This window comes from Typopeltis vanoorti, chromosome 10 (genome assembly GCF_054136105.1).
Source record: "Typopeltis vanoorti isolate ZY-2024b chromosome 10, IOZ_Tvanoo_1.0, whole genome shotgun sequence".
NCBI classification, from domain to species: domain Eukaryota; kingdom Metazoa; phylum Arthropoda; class Arachnida; order Uropygi; family Thelyphonidae; genus Typopeltis; species Typopeltis vanoorti.
In genome coordinates this window covers 42,506,945-42,528,800 of record NC_143558.1, presented here as the reverse complement: position 1 = coordinate 42,528,800, position 21,856 = coordinate 42,506,945, and the positions used below count along the sequence as shown (strand labels likewise).

The following is a 21,856-nucleotide window of genomic DNA, read 5'->3' as shown; positions in this document are numbered from 1 at the left end:
AGTGCATGGTACTAGAATCTACAGTGAATGGGAATTAGTCAAAAGAGCCTGAAGGGGAGTGATATCTGATCATATCCCTGAAATACTCAAATTAATTGTATGGGAGTTAAACAGGTAAATGACACTTTAAAGCAAGAACTGCATAAAAAGATATTGTGAATCTGTTATTAGAAGAGAATAGTGAGATTCTGGATGCTGTTAAGAGCACTGCTATAATTTTGCTTTCCTCACCTGGCCATGATGAGGAAGATGAAATCAAAAAAGGAGTTAGCTGGAGGTCAAAGGAAATGTGAAAAAATTTCATTGCTGTCTAGCAAGTAAAAGGAACCATAATATTACTGAATATGAATTATGATTCCTAAACTTTAATTCACCGTGAATGAGAATGGTAGAAAAATGACAAATATGTAACTAATAGCTGAGTTGTTAAGTGATCACTTCAGTAAGTATATATATATATTCTAGGCAGACCCATTAGTTCTTTGGATGCCAGTGAAGAACTGGAGGAGAATAGAAATAGATGAGTTAGAGGTATTAAAGCTATTAAAAGAGCTTGACTGAAATCCAGCAATTGCACTGGATAGGATATCGGCATGGGCGCTGAAGGAAAGGTCAAAACAGTGAGCAATGCCTCTGACTTGGTTGTTTAGCCTCAATCTCAGCACTTGCAAGATTCTTAATAAGTGGAAAGAAAACAAGATGATTCCATTACACTAGGATGCAGCTAATACATGCAGCAAATTATAGCCCGAATAGTATCTTTGGTGTAGTCATCAAGGTATTGAAAAAAGTTAGGAATTGCATCCAAAGGTAGGTATATATACAACACTAGGATCCTATGCTCTATAGAGGATATGACGGTTTTATTAAAGGCAGGTCTTGCTTTGGCAATCTATTCATGTTCTGTAATAGAGGAACTGAAGAGCTGGATAAGGGTAATGTATGTTCCATGGTACTTTTTTTTTTTTTTTTTTTTTTATGTTGTTCCCAAAAGATTTTTTTCTATTTTTATTGGTGTTATATTTTTTTGTCTTTTTTATTTATATTTTTACATAGCCCAGAAACCTTGCTCTACAGGCCAAACATGGAACTTTTTTTCAAGCCCCTTCAGGCCTCTAATAAGTGGGACAGTGGTCTCAAACTCTACAATGAAATTCATCTTCCATGTAAAGACAATCACAAAACATCCATGCTCATGGCAGTATTCAACTCTGCAGCCCGTTGGTTGGAGAGCAGGTATGCTAACCATTCAGCCAACCACACCACCAGTTTTGCCAAGGCATATAACAGGATTTGATTCCACATTAGAAGTTGTTATACAAACTCAGATAAACAGGTTTGTAAAATAAACTTGAGACATGGATTAGAGAGTGACTTACCAACAAATATCGGTATGTGATGTATGGTGATGCTAGTCTATGAGCAGGGTAACCACTGGTGTACCACAGGAGTCCGTATTTGGACTAGTGTTTAACACATAAATTATATTTATTAAGTTAGGGTAGTAATAAGTTTGGAAAAGTGAAAAGGATTGTTGCTGATATTGAATCCTTGCAAGCTGGTTTGAACTCAGTTATATGGGCAAACAAAAATACCTATTAGTTCATTGTTTCCACATGTAAAGTTATGCATTCTAGTAGGGTGCATTGGAAGTTACTGTGGGCAGTGAGGTAAAGTTTAGGAATCACATTTATTTATTTCATTTCCATTGGAAACAACACAAAATTCAGCAGCTAACTTACACAGATCATAAAAGGAGAAGTATAGTTTGCAATATACAGTAAAGAAACAATACTGATAAAAGTTAAGGCATATAATAAATAACATTTATTATGTCTTAACTGTGGATGTTCAATTCAGAAATATGCACTCTGGAGAGCGGCATCTGTGCACTGAGCCAAATCTAAGATCCATGGTTTGTGCTTCATCACACTGGCAAAAATCTGAAGAATCTTTCATATAATCTCATTTTTTGAGATTGTGATTGGATTTTCCCATTTTGGTGCATCATTTCTTCAAGCTTATCCAGTATTCTAGTCTAGACATTTTCCAGCACTAAGGCTTCTTACAGTGGCAGTTTTATTTTTTTATGCTATTCACTATGAGGAGATTTGCTTGAATGACAAATACCAGGTTTTAACTCATATCTGTTTTTTATTTTTTTTTATACTAAGTGTATAAAATGTTTTGCTGTCTATATGGCTAACAGCATCATTGGAGGTTGCTTAACATAAGTAAAATCAAACCAAAAAATAAAATATTTCCCAGCGACAGTTGATATCTATAAATTGAAAAGACTGGAATGATAGTTTAATCACATGTAAATTCTATATGTGCTTGCTGGCATAGGCGAGATCTTTAATGTTACACATATTAATTAATGACTTCCAGATGTCATGAAGGATCTTTCCTTGATTTCTATTTAGTGTGTCTTTTGAACAAATGACCTCTGAGGACTCCTTGAGGATGTTTGCCAATTTACCATGTCATGTTCTTAGGATGTGCACTACAGGTCTACTTTTTTTTTCCCCTTTTGTTTTCAACATCACCTATATGTTCTTTGTCACAGATTTTGATACTTCTTGCAGTCTGACCTACATATATCTTTCCACAAGAACACAGAATCATTTATTCACCTGGATGTTTATAAAATGGAAATTTGTCTTTAGGGAGAGTGTAGAAAGCTTTGTAAGATGTTAACTGGTTTGAAGGCTGTTCTGATGTTGAATGTCTTTAATATTTTGGCTGGTTTTATTAATGCATTGCCAATTTATGGAACAGATACCATGCCTTTGTAATTAATTTCTGGGTTATCATCTAATGGTTCATCAGAAAAGAAAAGTTTCTTTAGTACCTTTTTTGAGTATCCATTTTGGAAGAACTGATTAAATAGAATTTGAAGAGACCTTTACTAGCTCTCCTTCCACATATACACCATAGATGTCACTTTTCCACTTGTAACATAGATTACCCCCCCCCCTCCATCCAACCATTCTCTGTCTTTGGTGGTTTGGCATTATAAATATGCCAAATACCAGATAGCAAAAAAAAAAAATTCCTACAAGAATTAGCCCTTCGACTCCACAGTTCCTTCAAAATTACTAACCATTATCTAAGCCTTGGTTCTTCAACAAGTGTGCCAAATCGGTCCAAGGAAAAAAAAAAATTCAACATATTACAAGTGACTTGAAACAAAACTCCAGCTTCACACTCGACCTTGTGCTATAGCTCATAACAGTAACAAATCCAATCAAGATTTTGGAGGAACAAAATACAGGAAACTCACTTCTTGCCCGAATGACAGTTGACCCTTCTGGTTCCTTGGCCACTGGGCACAACTTTTTTCCTCATCTATTTCTGGCTCTCCCACACATCCATGTCATCACATCATCCAAACACAAGGCTAATCCACTTAGATTCATTCTTCTCCTTCAACTACTGTATTGATGATGAATGCAAAAATATCCCCCATTTGACAAAGAACTCTCACTGCATGCTCCTCTGGTATTTGTTCAGAAGATTCATCAATAGTTTAGATACCAAGATGTCATCTGGCCTGATGGTATCCTTCCTATTTTGTCCGAAACCAGCTATACCACTTTTCAATCATTTCTACTATCTACCATACAAATGCATTTACTTTGTTTTTTTCAAAAATCAGAGATAAGGTCATTTCCAACCAATCAAAATCTGAAGGCCCACCAGTTAATCAGTGCCCAGCAGTATGAAACTCATACTGCTGGGCACTGATTTTTTTATCCACATCCGATCTCCTAATCATTACCTTTTGGACTGAAGCCATTGAACGGTTTTTAAAATTGACTCATCTAGGACATTTGTTCAGGTGAAGAGGCCTATTCAGCAAAAAACCACTGTTTTATAGCCTGCCTACCATCCTTTGCAGTTGGGTTGCCAGCTTACCTTCCTTTCTGACAGTTCATTGTGTTATCTTTGGTAGCTTCCTCTCCTCACTTTTGACTTGTCTAAGACTTCAGCAAACCACCATCTAACTACTATCCTTTGAAGCTAGGTTGCCAGCTTCCTTTCTCACAGTTCATTGTGTTATTGCTGTTGACTTCTCCTCGGATTTCTCTGCCTATCCTAGAATACTCCAGATCATTTATGCACAGGAGGAAGAGACTGGCTGGATTTTCATTGTCTCTTCCTCCTATACAGAGACCATCTCTTACCAACTATGAATCCTGTCCATTGTTATGCTGATGGCAATACAGTCCATTCTTTTTCTTTGTTTGACAAACCTTGTTGTGCAGAGTCATTAGGAGCTTCCATAACCATTCACAATGAACTGTGAGAAACTCTGACCTTTTTGGTATCCTTTTGACTAGTCTAGGGCATTTGTTCAGATGCAGAGGCCTATTCAGCAAACCACCATTTTATGGTCTTGTGCACACACAAACACATTTGTGTAAGAGACCATCTGATATTTTTTTTAAAAAAGTATATATATGGAATCACTTAAGGATCAAAGCTAGTGAGATACCTTCACATAGCCTGTAAGGAATTCAGAAATCAAGTAAGGCTTTTTCTTCCATTTGATTTTACCAGTGGGGTCCAGAGTATGGGCCATACTAATGATGACAGGTGTTCTCGAGTTCTTCCAATCAGATGTTAGCTAAGCTTTCAGTCTGCACATGACATGAGCAAGGAATTTTATATAATCCAGTAACTATGAAAGCAAAAAAATTGAGGGAGTAAACAAGGGAAATCAATTTCAAGTGAAGTTTGAAAGCAGAACATAAATTATATTTCCTTAAACCTCTGGTTGTTTCTTCACACACATCATGAATATAAGAATAGTGATAGTACAGTAATCCTCCATTTTTCCGATCATCAAAACAAGGATCCATCAATTAACCTGCCCTGCATGCCAACCGACATTATGGTAGAGCACCATGCAATTGCACTTCAATTATCAGAACTCGTCATTGTAATCACTGAATGGTTGGATAAATGATAAATTACTATATTATTGTAATCTCTCTGTAGTGAGGATTGTCAATTGCAATACAAATTAAATATTTTGCATTACTTCTTTGAAGATTGACGTTTAGATAAAAGTGTGGCCAAACTTGAAGAAAATATTGATTGATTCAGTCAGAGAAGTATGTGGAGAACTTGTCTGAAAGGTTAAAAAATCAGAACTCCATGGTGGAACTTAAGGATTAGAAGTGTTGTTGTGTCATTATTTATGCAAATTAACTTAATCGCGCTCCTTTCAACTTCACAAACCAATTTCTCTAAGTACAAAACTGGATTTTGGCTCTATCTCCTTTTCAAGCATAAACACATTTATTTAGTTTAATGACTGCACCAGCTTAGGCCCTATGATAATAAATTATACTACTCAGGGAGATACTTCCAATAATCCAGATTTGTAACCTACCCGTTAACTCTCCTGGCATGGCCAAAAACACCTCACTTTAACTCTACCCTCCCGCAACAAGTACGTATTTTTTTAGAGTGGTAAGTTGACACTCTTAATCAGGCAAGACTCAGTTTAGAAAAAGAATACATGTTTATTCTACAATATGAATACACATTAATTAATTACAAAACTCACACTACTAAAGATTGCAATCTTACATTAATATTAAATAAAAATACTAATTTCATTCAGGATTATCCCAGAACCAATAATATCTCATTTTGGTAAACTGCCTATACTTATGTCATCTAATACATTTCACACATAACACTTTCTGTCTCTGCACTGTATGAGACTCTTCTTAACAACTTCGAATTCAGGCTTAAGCCTAATAGAAACAATTCCTTGAAAGTCACCAGTCTATATAGATTTGCCTTATCTAGTCTCTTGTATTACAATTTATTCATTCGCTCACAGCTTCCGAAACATAAATAATGAAACTTTTACATTACCTTCACATGGGGCTTTGAATGGGTCTGCTGGCTCTGGTACTGTCGTGAAAGAACCTGAGGCTTGCTTCTTTGTTATGAACAACGTGCGGCGTGTTGTATCTGCAACGTGGCTGTCCTCGATACGCACTTTGGCTATCTTCGTTATCAGAGGACATCACGGAAACATCGACAACTCAGCACCTGCTTATAATGAAAGCAGTGGCTGCATCATGTTGGAAACTTCGTCCGTAGATTCAGGAACTCTCCAATTCAAATCTCCCTTTGCCATGCATCCTCGCCCGACGTTCAGCCTGGAGCCAGCTACCTGGACTTTCTCCTCTTGACCACGAGATCCTGAAAAAAAAAGCCAAGTCCCTCCTCCTGCAATTCCTTATATTTGCTTCACATAGCGCCCCCCTATCCTCTCCTGAAACAACTTGTGCAGTGCTATGTTAGTCTCATACTCTGAATGATGTCAGCACTTTTTTCTGCAGCAGAAAATCACGTAACTGTTGTTAAGCACACCTGCTCCTAGTATCACACAGCCTCAGGCGCTTATACTGACCGTATCAAACCTTTGGACCCATGCTTACATTTAGACCAGTGGAATATTTAAGCAAAATCTAGTTACACTTTACAATACTGAATCATCTTATTCTTCTTCTTCTGCAGCTTCTCCCAGTTAAGTGGGGTCACTGTTTATAATGCGTCTCCTCCACACCTTCCTGTCTTGAGCTGTCACCACATCCAAGTTCTTCATCCTCAAGTCCTCTTCTACCAGCTCCCTCCATCTCTTCTTTGGCCACCCACGCTTCCGCCTTCCTTGCACATCCATCTGCATGACCCTTCTTCCCACATGTTCTTCCTCCCTCCCCATGATCAAACCATCTCAGCCTTGCCTCCTGTATTTTCGCTCCTAAGTTCGTAACTTTCACTGTTCTCCTGACATAGTCATTTCTCAGACAATCCTTTCTGGTCACACCGCACATCCACCTAAGCATTCTCATCTCTGCTACTTCCATCCTGCTGATGTTATTTTTCCTCAGGGCCACAGTTTCTATAGCATATGTCATAGCTGGCCTCACTACTGTCCTATAGATTTTGCCTTTCAAATTGATCGGCACCCTCTTATCGCATAACACTCCAGCCATCTCTCCCCAGTTCCTCCAATCCACTTGTATCCTGCATCCCACTTCCTTCTCAGCTCCTCCATCTTCTTCCACTGTTGAACCTAAGTATCTAAAGTCTCTCACCTTCCTGATGACATTTCCTTCCAGCTCCAGATCTGTCTCCTGTCCTCCGCCCACTGTACAACACATATACTCTGTCTTACTTCTGCTCAGTCTCATACCCCCTCTCTTCCAGTACTTTTCTCCATCTTTCCAGTTTAGTTCCCGCTTCTTCTCTTGAATCTGCACACAGCAAGATGTCATCTGCATACAACATTGTCCAAGGCGCATCTCTCACCTCCTCTGTTACCACCTCCATCACAATATTAAACAGAAACGGACTTAATGCTGACCCTTGATGCAAGCCAACTGTTACTTTAAAACTTTCTGTCTGTCCCAGACAGGTCCGAACACTTGTCTTCACATTTCTGTACATTTCCCGCAACACCCTGACATATTTCTCCGGCACCTTCTTCTCTCTCAGAGACCGCCAGATGTCTTGCCTTGGCACTCTATCGTATGCTTTCTCCAGATCAATAAATGCCAGATGTAGCTCCCTTTGTTTCTCTCGATACTTTTCCATCATCTGCCGTAACCCAAAGATAGCATCTGTTGTTGATCTACCAGGCATGAAGCTAAATTGTTCCTTTGCAATCTCCACCTCCTTCCTCAATCTACCATCAAGAACCCTTTCTAGGATTTTCATTGTGTTGGACATCAACTTTATTCGTCTGTAATTTTTACAGTCTTGTGCATCCCTTTTACCCTTGTAGATGTGGACAAGAGTACTCTCCCTCCATTCCTCGAGTATATTTTCCTGTTGGCAAACTTTCATGAACAGGTCCCACAGCAGGTCAATTCCCTCTTCTCCCAGTGCCTTCCATGCCTCTACTGGAATTCTTTCGGGACCCACCGATTTTCCATTCCTCATCCTCTTCATGGCCTCCGTCACTTCCACTCTACTAATGTTCTGCACCATCCCCTCAGAAGGCTGCCCATCTCCTCTGTGAGTCCTTGCATTTTCCTCATTCAAAAGTCCCTCAAAGTATATTTTCCATCTGTTTCTTATGTCCACATCCCTCCATAATACTCTTCCTTCAGCATCTTTGATCTGCCTCACATGTAAGATGTCCTTTGCTGGTTGGTAAATTTTTCTCTGTCCTTCCTTTGTTTCTAATTGATCATACAGATCTTGATATGCCATGGCCTTCGCCTGTGCCACAACTCTCTTGGCTTCTTGCTTTCTCTCTGTACACCTCTCTCTCCTCTTCCACTCTTGACTCATCCCACTTCTGCTTTGCCTTCCTCTTACTGTCACTGCCACTTGTCCATTATTATTCCACCACCAACCCTCCTTCTGCTCTCTAATCTTTCCAGATGTCTCACCAATCACCTTGATTGCACAGCTCAAGATTACTTTTGAATTATGTTTCCACCAATCTTGTACACTTTCCAGTCCATCTGAAATCCTCTCTAACACCCTCTCCCTAAAACGATTCCTCACACTCTCCTCTTTATAATACTGAATCCTGATTTATAATTTCATAAAAAACGCTTCTAAGTAATACAATATACTTCCAAAACTGTTATGCATCTCTATAATTTTCTAAACTGATTCTTTCTAAATGTTATATTTTATATACTTTAATATTTTACACTTTAAACACTATATTATCTGTATCTTTACCAAAATGCAAGTATTTTCTAATGTGAGCAATTTAATATGCTAAGGTGCACTTATTGAAATCTGCATGATCTCTTGAAATGAAGTCACAAGATCACTCAGAGTTCAACAAAGGTTCCCCCCCCCCCCTTCTGATAAAAAAAAATTTTCTGTCTAAGAGAAAATTTTTTTTTTTCTCTTGTAACTAGTCTCCCCTTGACTTTCCTTGCCCCCTTCCATTGGCTGAAACCAACTACTTTCTGGACTCTCCCTTTTGTGTGTGTGGGTCCTTTCTACATCCTTAACTTGTCTGTGCTCCACTACATTCTTATCCTTTCTGTGTTTTTGAAACTTTACTTTCCTGTTAGAATAATTACACCTAAAATTAAACTTCGTTAGAAAATCATCCCCCAGAATGATTTCTAACATAGAGCGGGAATTTTCTGGCAGGACCACAAAATTGTGCCGAATCCTTAACCTCTGCTGGGGCAATTCTATCCTCAACCTAACCAACCTTTCTGCATGGGTAATTAAGTTAGATATTGCTAACAGCTTGAAAGGTACCTTCAGATGTTTAATCTTACTTTTCACATATGACCCTAATTTCTCAAAACATGCGTTTGAAATGATGGAAGCTTGTGATCCGTATTGATCACTGCCCTAACCCTTTTGCCACAGATCACACCATTTACAGTAATTCCTGGATCTTTGTCTTGAATTTTATTCACTCCTTCCCGCATTTGTCTTGTGCCTCTCTATAGAATCTCTCCTTGGCAAATCTTTGTCTGTTAAAACAATCCCTAGCTATATGTCCCAACCTATCACAATTAAAGCATCTAATGGCTCTTCTGTAGTTATCTCTAGCTGTGTCCCCATCTGATGACTGAGGAGATTGCTTGTGTCACCAGTTGACAAATTTGTTAATTTCTGCATGATGACATCCATTTTATCAAGCAATGGCCTTTGCAGCTTTTCAAACTCTCTGTGAATCAGCTTGGTTGTCCTGTCTTCCTAAGAGGTAAGGCTCTCTTGATCTTTCCCAGACATAGCTTCCAGCTTACCGATTACTTCATTCAGGCGTTCCAAGACTGGCCATTGTAAAACCTCCATTTATGAGTGAACAAACTTCGTCAAGAATAGGAATGGTGGTGGATATTTGGCAAGCTGCCTTGGATCTGCCCTCATTAACTTTCTCTCCCCTCTGTTTTCCCACTTATCTAAACCCTCTCCCTTAAGATTGGAGCCCTTTGACGTTGCCTTTTTCATCCCTTATCATGTTTATCAATCCTATAGTGACATTGGGACATATGTCATCCAGTAGTTATTCTCTCACTGCCTGGTAACACTCATCTAGGTTTGAAATGTTGTTCCCGTGTGCACTTTCTCTTAGCTCAGCCCTTAACCCTGTCCTAAAATGTTGGAACACTGCCCAATTTAGATGGTGTTGGTCAGTGCTCGTGGTACTCATTGTGTTGGCCAAGGCTAGCATACGATTGTAATAATCGGTCACACTCTCCTTGTCCTTCTGCACTACCCTCTGAAGCTTCCATAGGTTTGGCCCAACGCTTCTCAATCCGGAGAATCGAGATATAAGGGTATCCTTAAAGATATTATAATCTCGTGTTCCCTTTAGGATTGGTGAGGAAAAGAAGTACGTTTTGGCTTTTCCAACCAGCTTGCTGCGTAGCAGTATTAGCAGCTGTAAGTCACTCCACCGACTAATTCTCTTTAATTTCTCTATGAACTCAAAATATGTCAGCACGTCATCCGATTCCTCACCAGAGAACTGGAGAAAGACCTGCTGAGGATTAATGGTCCTGAAGAATTCTGAATCATGCATTTCAGAAATGTTTGGGAGGGCATTATCCTCCAAGCTTTCAAGGACTGACATACTTGCACTAAGTTTACACTGGCTAAGCTATACAATCAATTACTAACAAAATTTTGTTGCCTGATAAGAGGTCAATACCTATTCCTGCGATTCCCAATAAAATTTTAAATCTATCTTAGTTTTAGGGGGGCTTAATCACATCCTGTCAACTGTGCCATTTATTACACCTTGTTTTATTCTTCTTATTCAATCATACATTCCTTATATACCTGCTCTCTCTCTATCACTCTATATTTTGCAGTCGTAAAATGTTTTACCTAGACTCTGGTTCTGTCTCCTTTTTGGACATAGACAAATTTATATTTTATAGCTGTGCCAGCCTATATCCTATAATAGATAAGAAATACTATTCAGGGAGATGTTACCATTAATCTTACACACATATATTAATTCCTACTATCAGTCGTGGCGAATATTCTAGCATTTAATTCCCTCCCGCTTTTTAGATTCGAACTTTAATGAGTGGTGAGTTGACTCATTATCAGGCAAGACTCAGTTTAGAAAAAGAATACATGTTTATTCTACAATATGAATACACATTAATTAATTACAAAACTCACATTACTAAAGATTGCAATCTTACATTAATATTAAATAAAAATACTAATTTCATTCAGGATTATCCCAGAACCAATAATATCTCATTTTGGCAAACTGCCTATACTTATGTCATCTAATACATTTCACACATAACACTTTCTGTCTCTGCACTGTATGAGACTCTTCTTAACAACTTCGAATTCAGGCTTAAGCCTAATAGAAACAGTTCCTTGAAAGTCACCAGTCTATATAGATTTGCCTTATCTAGTCTCTTGTATTACAATTCCTTCATTCGCTCACAGCTTCCGAAACATAAATAATGAAACTTTTACATTACCTTCACATGGGGCTTTGAATAGGTCTGCTGGCTCTGGTACTGTCGTGAAAGAACCTGAGGCTTGCTTCTTTGTTATGGACAACGTGCGGCATGTTGTATCTGCAATGTGGCTGTCCTCGATATGCACTTTGGCTATCTTCGTTATCAGAGGACTTCACAGGAACATTGACAACTCAGTGCCTGCTTATAATGAAAGCAGTGGCTGCGTCGTGCTGGAAACTCCGTCCGTAGATTCAGGAACTCTCCGATTCAAATCTCCCTTTGCCACACATCCTCGCCCAACGTTCAGCCTGGAGCCAGCTACCTGGACTTTCTCCTCTTGACCACAAGATCCTGAAAAAAAAAGCCAAGTCCCTCCTCCTGCAATTCCTTATATTTGCTTCACATAGCGCCCCCTATCCTCTCCTGAAACAACTTGTGCAGTGCTATGTTAGTCTCATACTCTGAATGATGTCAGCACTTTTTTCTGCAGCAGAAAATCACGTAACTGTTGTTAAGCACACCTGCTCCTAGTATCACACAGCCTCAGGCGCTTACACTGACTGTACCAAACCTTTGGACCCATGCTTACATTTAGACCAGTGGAATATTTAAGCAAAATCTAGTTACACTTTACAATACTGAATCCTGATATTTTCATAAAAAATATTTTTTATGAAATCCTGATAATTTCATAAAAAAAGCTTCTAAATAATACAATATACTTCCAGAACTGTTATGCGTCTCTATAATTTTCTAAACTCTTTCTAAATGTTATATTTTATATACTTTAATATTTTACACTTTAAACACTATATTATCTGTATCTTTACCAAAATGCAAGTATTTTCTAACGTGAACAATTTAATATGCTAAGGTGCACTTGTTGAAATCTGCATGATCTCTTGAAATGAAGTCACAAGATCACTCAGAGTTCAACAGTGTCAGTCCTAGAAAAGAAGAAAACATGTAGAAAGTTCCTAGCAAATAAGTCAGTAGATGCCCTAAGAGGATACAGGTAAAAAAGTAACTTGTAGAACAAATAAAACATTTCAGCTGTTTAAAATGACAAATTAAATATGGAAAATATGGAAAAACCTGGCCGAGTGGTTAGCATATCTACTCTCCAGCCAAAAGGCTGCAGGTTTGAATCCTGTCGTGGGCATGGATATTTGTGATTGTCTGTGAAAATGCTAGTTGTGGGCAGTAGATGGTGGATTGGTGGAGACAGAGAGTTGTAGAGTAAGTGTACTCCCTTGATGAGTATTTGGATTCCTTGGAGGTTCACATAATAATAATAATAAAGTAGACAACAGAATTAGCAAAACTGGTATGGTAGTTAGTCAACTGAATAAATTTATATAGAAATAAGAGAGAAATTAGTCAAAATACTAAACTAGCAGTACACAAAACAGTGTTCACACCTGTTTTATCTTTTGGATCTTACAAATGGGTTAGAAGTAAAACAGTTGATCAGAGATTGAAGACCACAGATATGAGAGTTCTCAGAAAAATTAGGTGAGTAAACAGTTGGCATCAATAACAGAATCATATTAATAATATAGATATTAGGTAGAAATATGACATTTTTACATTTGGGAATGTCTGAGCAGAGCTTATCTCATGTAGTATGGCCACTTAAAAACAGGATGAGAAAGGAATATAGACTGTAGGGGGGGAGAGAAAGGTGTGACATATAGCTAAGTTCATTGCAGCTGCGAACATGTCTTCACAGAACAGAGATTTTGAGACTATTAGAATTTTTATAATATATGGGTGTGGGAGGATGTATCTGCTACTGTATCAGTTTTCATACCGTAAAAGAAAAGTTGTCATTAGGCAGATATTTTATTAAAGTTGTCTAGAATGCCAGACTCTTGAGGACACACTATCAGTATACCTTAATCAGATATAAGGTTTAAGGTAGGCTGTGCAACAATACTCATAACTCAATACTCATAAATACTCAAAAGCTCATACCACATGAGCTTATCTCATGTGGTATGGTCACTTAAAAACAGGATGAGAAAGGAATATAGACTGTAGGGAGGAGAGAAAGGTGTGACATATAGCTAAGTTCATTGCAGCTGCGAGCATGTCTTCACAGAACAGAGATTTAGAGACTATTAGAATTTTTATAATATATGGGTGTGGGAGGATGTATCTGCTACTGTATCAGTTTTCATACCATAAAAAAAAAGTTGTCATTAGACAGATATTTTATTAAGTGTCTAGAATGCCAGACTCTTCAGGACACACTATCAGTATACCTTAATCAGATATAAGGTTTAAGGTAGGCTGTGCAACAAAAAAAAAAAAAAAAAAATCAAACTCTCCATATATAGAAATTGACTGAGGTGAGAGAAGAGAAATCATACCTCTTATCTCTTTATATCTTTTTTCAGAAGCTCCCCACAATATGGTGAAACTCTTAAGTCTCCAAGATGATCTTTGTGTGTGTGTGTGTGTGTGTGTGTATGAGAGAGAGAGAGAGAAGCTCAGCCCGCTTTCTTATCTTTCAACTTGATTATATATATATATATACTGCATTTTTATATGTACTAGTGTAGATTATATCGTTATTATTTCTTGCTAATATTTAGGCTAGGTTAGAATATCTCAGAGATCAATTTCAAATAAGAGAAAGTGACTTTCTTACCTTTGATGCAATGAGACATGCTGCACAGTGTGTTGGTCGAGCCTTAAGAGGGAAAACTGATTATGGCATAATGTGTTTTGCTGACAAGGTAAGCATGTTTTTTATTATTATTATTTTTTTTTGTTTTTGTTTTAAAAGTTTTGTAATGTCTATAGAACTTCTTTAGCCTATATTTAATTTTGAACATTGTCATTTTTAAAAATGTAATTTTTATATTTGTCATTCAGCTGATGTTTGATGAAAAAAAATATTAAAATAATTTGGTATAATTAAAAATATCGCATCAATAATTTTATTTTTATTTATATTATTTTTTTTTAATATGTATATAGAGATTTTCACGTATAGATAAGCGTGGAAAACTTCCAAAATGGATTCAGGAACATTTGAAAGACACAATGTGCAACCTTTCCATTGAAGAGGCAGTACAAGTATCCAAACGCTTCTTACGGCAAATGGCACAACCATTTAGAAGGGTAATTACAAATTAATACTAATATTTTGCATTGTAGTATTAGATGTTTTCAAACATATCTTTTTTTCAAATAGAATTTTCACTAGAGAATTCTTCAGCTTGCTGTTCAATCACTGAATTTTTATTTTTTTTTTAAAAAGAAAAAAGTTATTTTTCCCCCTTTTCTTTTTAATGTAACTCCTTCCATAGGAAGTTGTGAACCTATATAGCACACATAAGTGGGTGAGCTAACATTTTTTTATATTTTTATTAATGCTTGTTCTGTGTGAAACCACTATTCTATATTGGTTTCACACAGAACAGTGAAATTCATCTCGGTAAATTAAAGTAGGCAAGACATAAATACAATCAGGTACTCAAAAACATTGAACTTCCCCAGGAGTTTACATGGTGCTACCTCTCTTTCACTATCTCATGTTATCTTTCCCTTAACATGTTAAGCTCATTGGCCAGTCACAACCAACAAACTGAGGTGCTTAGCAGCTTAATTAGGATGGTTGCATTTGATCCTGTTTTCTATATCTATTAAATACACTTCTCTGGTCAAATTGTCTCTCTTGGGGGGATGAAATACCTGAGTTTTCAAGAGGAAAAGTCTTGTCATCTACATGTTGAGATTGGCTAACTCACCTTCAGTTCAAAATCCCTTGGATATGCAGTCTGGATAAGTTCACTTGCCTTGGCTGGAAATAGAGAGCTGAATATTAGATTTTATTCATTGTTTTCATTTCTTGTTATGATGTTTGATGGCAATCTTACTGATATCGTAGCAGCATTATTGCAAATAACTTCTGTATTTTCGAGCAGTCTTTCTCAATACTAGCAAGTATGTTTATTTTGGGAATATGTTAGCATTCTATTTGAAGGATTTAACTTTCACTAGTTTTACCATAAGAGAGGTACAAACAGAAGTTAATACCCACTTAATTAGCCAACAGAATTAGTATTTTCATTCTTTTCTTGTGTTAATGTTTGAAAACAGATTTTTTGAAAAATGAATCTGTGTTTTACTGGTAACCTGGTAGATTTCATTGTATGCCTAGCAATAATGAGCGAATATCATAAAGTTTGCTTTGCAGCAGAGATCTGAAATCTCTGCTACAAAGATGGCTGTGTGGCTCCTATTCCCTTCTCAGTAAGTCATGAGAGGTACTGTCCAATATCTTGTTGGCTTTTGTCTGTGTGTGTGTTTGAAAATTATTTTTTATTCTGATGAAATTAAGGATCTTTATTTAACATAGAATGAGGATGTGTTGCAATGCTCCTAGGCATAAAGTAGGAGACTGACAAGTTATCACACATTTAAAAAATATATTAATAATATTAATGGAATAAAGTGATTTCCATATTTTTTCCTTTTTTTTTTTTTTAAATTCTTGAAAGCATACTGCTTGACTGAGGAAGAAATTAGCGTGTATGAAATTGTGTATCTATGCATTCATATTGCATTTTACATAAATATATGAGGGGGGATGAAAGAGCTTTTTTAATGTGAATCCCACTCACAACAGCTTAAGTATGTAGTATATAAGTACCATGAGTGGGCTAAGGATTTTTACAGTGGTCTCACATAAGTCGATGAAATTATCAACTCTAAAGACAAACATCCATGCCCACAGTGGGATTCGAATATCCACAGCCAGTTGGTTGGAGAGTGGATACACTAACCACTCAGCCAACCAGGGCAGTTAAAAACATTAGAGAGCAGTGGAAAAATAAGTTACGTGAAAAGTAGCTAAAAAGAAATCATGGACAAAATGTGAAAAGAATATAGAATATGAATATAATGAAAGTGACAAAACATTCTAGATTTATTCAAAAATCTTAGAAATAGAGAAAACAGTAGCATAAGAAGAATCAGAGATAAGAGTGGCATAAAAATTGAAGATAAGCTGGATGTTTTAATCAATCAATAAATATATATATTATTTATTTATTTATATTAAAAAAAAATATATATATATATATTAAAATAAATAAATAAAACTAATCAAAGAAAACTTGGTCCCATTTTAGACATGCAGTAAATAACACACCTAGAAAAGATATTTTTCTGAAATTTTTTCATAGCACTTATCACATTTTCTAAAGGAACACCCTTAGTATTATTTTAAGGTTTTATTCCCTTGAAATCTGAAGATGACTCATATGGTGAAATGACTTGCACACTGTAAAAGGCACATTTTTAGTTTTAGCTTTTATTTTTAATTTTCAGTCATTCATCCTTCATATGAGCCTGCCATGGCACCACTGTATGTATTCCTCTGTTTTTAATTTCCATTTTCTATCTTTACTCTATTCCCTTCTGGGAAAAAACAAAAAAACAAAAAAAACATGCATTTTTAATCAAATTGGTGTTCTTTAAACTCCTTCTACAGCTCATTATGTTTTAAGAGTTTCTGTTTATATTTCTACCAATTTTATATTTCTCAATGTTGTTTTTATCAAAATTTTAAGACAAACATAAGGATCATCCTCCTGTTTGCCTTAAAATTTCAGTTTAATTGAACTGCAGTAAAAAGCCTATGATTTAATGCTAGGGATGCTAATTTAGAAAATAAGCATCATCATAACACTAATTACAGATACAAACCATATTGGGCTGTTCCATCTCATTATCCATCTAATATCCACTTTTGGGATTTCCCGGCCTTCTCTTTCCAACTGGTTTATGTTTTATTGATTATTTAGGATATCAAGTGTTGACCATTCAGTTTAGATGTTCAATCCAATTCTGTTTGTAATTGTTTAGTTTTTCTTCTATTGATTTTATTTTTACTTCTTTTAAAATTTTTACTTTTTTGCCTAATAATGTGTATTTTGCAGTTCTGCTCATGAATCTCATTTCACTTGTTTTTATTCTTTGTTTATCTTGTTTGTTTATTGCCCAAATTTCGCTGACATAAAATAATGTAGGCACTGCCAAAGTATTGTATATTTTCAAGCATGTTGTTTTTTGTACAATATTTGGACTGAGCATTCTATTTATCAGGCCTAGGCTATAATCTGTAAAAATTTTGAGGGTTTTAATTTTGTATTTTTCTCCTTCATATATTTTACATCCAAGATAGCTGAAAGTATTGATATGTTTTATTATTTTATTATTAATAACTATTTTACTTCTAGCTGGAGCTTGTCCACAAATGCCATTGTTTTAGCTTTATCTGTGGATATTTTCATTCCAAACTGCTCTACTATAATGTTTAAATTATATATTGCTCTTTGTAAATTGTCTTCCTTATCTGATATTATTACCTGATCATCTGCAAATTTATTCTGGGAATTTTTATACTTTAATATAAATATTAAAAATGTGTTAGAGACAGGATACATCCCGGTCTTACTCTTAGGTTTATAGATTGTTTTTCAGACATTTTTTCATTTATTTTTATTTCATTATCTTTGTATATATTCAGTATTGCATGTAGTAACATATTAGGTATATTTATTCTTTGTAATATATCAAACAGTATATATATCTTTTTATTTTGTCAAATGCTTTTTTATAATCTATAAACAAAAGATAAGTTTCTAAATTAAATTCTCTTCTTTTCTCTATAAGCAGTTTTAAACAAAAAGCATCCATTGTAGAGCATCCTTTTCTAAATCCATTTTGACATTCTAATAATATATTTTTTTAACTGAATATTTTCAAGTTTTCATTAAACATTCTACTATGTTTTTCATAGCATATATTCAATAAACAAATATCTCTGTAATTAGCAGGTTTTCTTTTATACCCCTTTTTAAATATAGGTATTACTATTTGTATTCTATTCTACTGATATTTGTCCATTTATATATATTTTATTAATCTGATGAAATTTATCAGCAAATTGATGCAGTTCAGAGTTTATTCCATCTTCAACTGCTGATTTATCATTTTTTATTTTACTTAGGTTGTCCTTTTATTCTTTCATTGTTGTTATATCATTTAAAGCATTTATGTTTTTGATGTAATTTTTTATGTTATTATCTGTCCAAAGATCTGTGAATTAATCCAGGAATTCTTTTATATCTGCATTCATGTGCTTTAGTATTTTATATGCATTGGGTTTTATTTTGTACATATTTTCTAGGTATTATATAAAATTTTTACCAGTTTTCTCTGTGTCTTTTTCTGGTTTCTCCCTAAACTGTTGCTGGTATTTTTATATTCAATTTCATCTTCTTGGTTTTTTGCTACTTAACCATATTTTAAAGGCCAGCTTTTTAATTTTCAATTATGCATTTTGTGGTGAAAAGATTACCAGTTGTATACCCACTGATGAGACCTCAATAAAGGCCGAAACCAGTCTGGGTAGTGATCCTTCCCTTAATGCATAGCATTATATTCCATGGAAAGATTAATTCAGAGGAAATTTTTCAGAATAGGTATGGTGGTGGTGGAAGAACTAGGAGCCATCCATAGAAACTGAGTAAGAGTGTAGTTAGCAAGGGTGGTAGAACTAGATTTTTTTGCTTGCAAAGTGGTGAATGAGTGGAATAAGTTGCCAGAGTCTATTGTGGGTGTCATGACTGAATGAATTCAAAGCAAAGTGTGATAGATACTGCTCAAATGTTGAATAGTTCTTGACAGGATGTTTAGGGCCTCCCATTCAATGAGTCTAAGGGCTCCTTGGATTGCCTGTAATAATAATAATTATTATCATTATTTATTAGTTGTTTTTGTTTTTGATCCATATATAAAGTTTTTTATTTTTATGATGTTTTTTGTGTTCTTCCTAAACTTTCCTATTCTGCTGATGTAATAATTTCTTATATATTATTCCATTCTTTCTCGATGTCTTAATTTTCTTTATTTTTCTAAATAGTTGTTAATCCTCTGTTGGTATGAATTTCATATACCTAAATCATTTAGTAGTCTTACTTTGAAATTATATTTTGTTTCTATAGTTTGTTTATTTTTTTGTTTTTTTTTTGTAACCACTAAATAATGATCTGTATCTATTTCTAGTCCTCTCCTGAACATCTAGGTAGAGGTTTGCTGCTTTTTCATTTGTTATAAAGTAGTTTATTATTGATGTTTGTCCTCTTGCATGCCATGTATATGTATGTTTGTAGAATGTATTCATGATTTTTAAATTATTACATAATCAATGAGTTATTTTCCTTTTTTTTTTTTTACTCTTGGTTCAATAAATTTTTTCCATTCCTATTCTGGCATTAAGATCTCCAGATATAATTATAATGTCTGTTTTTTTTTTTAATTTTTCATATATTCCTTGCAACTGTTTCTAAAAGTCATCGTTTTATTCTTCTTTTCCTTCTTCAGGGACATAGACCAACAACTGTTAAATTTACTTTATTTAATTTTAATCACACTTCTAATATTCTTTCATTCCAGTATGTATAATGAATTATTTCTGCTTTAATTGATTTATGAATTGAAATTCATTATTCCAGCTTTTGCACATATTTCTTTGTTTACTCCACTATATATGATATGATGATGAGTTGTTTCTTTTGTTACTGTAAAAACTGCAATTCTATATTATTTTCTTCATTTAAAATTTTAGCTAATTCTTCTTCTTTATGTGCTATGCTTCTAATTTTCCATATAGCATATATTACCATGTTTTTCTTTTTCCAAAGTTTGTTAACCTTTTCCAATTTGCAGTCTTTTCCCATGTTTTTCATCTGGTTTGGATCTCATTGAGACTTGAAGTAATATGTGTTTCCCTATGTCAAATTACTAGCATGATAATAAGTATCTGGTGGTCACCTCAGGGCAACTAGGCTTGCCTTTTTTTAATAGATGGTGGAAACTAAAGTTAGAGAGGAAAGAGTCACCCCCCTTGTTCTCAAATGGTTCTAATACCAATGGGGGGGGGGGAGTAAGAGAGAGAGTAGAGGAAAAATGAGTAGAAGAGACCAGTCTACAGATATACTATACCAGGTATATATTGTAAGAAGTAAGAGTGGGTATCTCAGGTTTGCTATTGTTGTGTCGTACATCCTGGCTTTGAATCCGCCATCTTGTTGGAACGTTATTTTTATTTAAATTATCCGTTTTTTATTTGTTAGATGCTGAATGATACTGATCTGAATATAGAGAAATTTATATTATCCTGTGCCACCCTATATTCAGATTAGTCTATATAATATAGTGGAATCAATCATCAACTAACTTTTTCAATCTCACTTTTCTACAGGCTGAGGTTAATATTATCATTTAAGGCTTCCACAAGGTCTGATAAACTTTATGAGCGGTGCAATGAAAGAGAATCGGGCAAACATCAAATTGAAATCAATAAAACAAAACATTTAATGCAGGGTTATATAACCTTCATTAAGTATAACTTTGAAAACAAGATAATGCAAATCAACTTAGTTCAAATATTCATAACAAACATAAAACATTAGTCATCAGACATCCAGCTGTCAATTTTACATTCTTCCGAATAATTAAAAATGGTTCACACAGTTCAATGTTACAGAATCTTATAATAAATATTCTTAAAGTAGAATTCTCTAATTCTCTCTTAGTCAACAAACACTTAATTCAATTATGAAGCAGTTATCACTTCAAGGGGGAAACACTTTAAAGCTCCATATTTTGGCTAAGTTTAGTAGAATACCACAGTTAATGTTAAGATATATCAGGCGGAACTAACTCTTATTTCTTCACGCTGAAATATAAAAAAAATGGACTGCTCTTACCAGGTTACATCCTTTGCACATCGGATTCACTATAGGCACACTTAAAACTGAAGTTAACTATCACTTTGAAGTATAACTGAAATATTAAACATAGAGCTTCACAAGTCTTGATGCACTCATTTTAGGTAATCTACTTATTCCTTGTTTTCTTCTATGCATTAAATTCAGCCTTGCACTATGCTTCCTCAAAACAATTGGAATTCATCGTAATTTTAGAATTCCGTATAAATATTCCTAATTGCCTATTAATTTCCCGGTTCCTTCCTAATCTATTTACAGTATATCCAAATCCCTTTGCTTCCACCCCTTTACTTTACTCCTTGCTGTCCTGAATGCTTCTCCCCCTCTTTACTTTCATTTTCCAATTAAATACGTTCATTCTTCCTGCCAAAATCCGGTTCTAGCCAGTTCAGCGGCTTCACTCCATATCACAGCCGTTCACGTTCTAAGCACAAGCTACCTAAAATAAACTCTGTTTCTCCTTTAGCAGCCAATCAAATCCAATCAGAAGAATTACATAAAACCACACTTACATACAGAAATAAAAGATATATCACAATTCATATAATATACATTTAAATTTACATACATACAGTTTCTTAT

General features: G+C 35.2%; 1 protein-coding gene across 3 annotated transcripts in view; it reads left to right on the top strand.

The window, feature by feature from the left end:
* Xpd (general transcription and DNA repair factor IIH helicase subunit Xpd) overlaps positions 1–21,856 on the top strand; it is a 475,287-nt gene that overhangs the window by 420,443 nt on the left and 32,988 nt on the right. For all 3 annotated transcript variants that reach the window (XM_090399654.1, XM_090399651.1, XM_090399652.1), the window contains exons 22-23: positions 14,060–14,203; positions 14,448–14,591. In XM_090399654.1, coding sequence (XP_090255780.1) covers positions 14,060–14,203; positions 14,448–14,591 — 288 coding nt within the window. The remainder of the gene's footprint in view (positions 1–14,059; positions 14,204–14,447; positions 14,592–21,856) is intronic.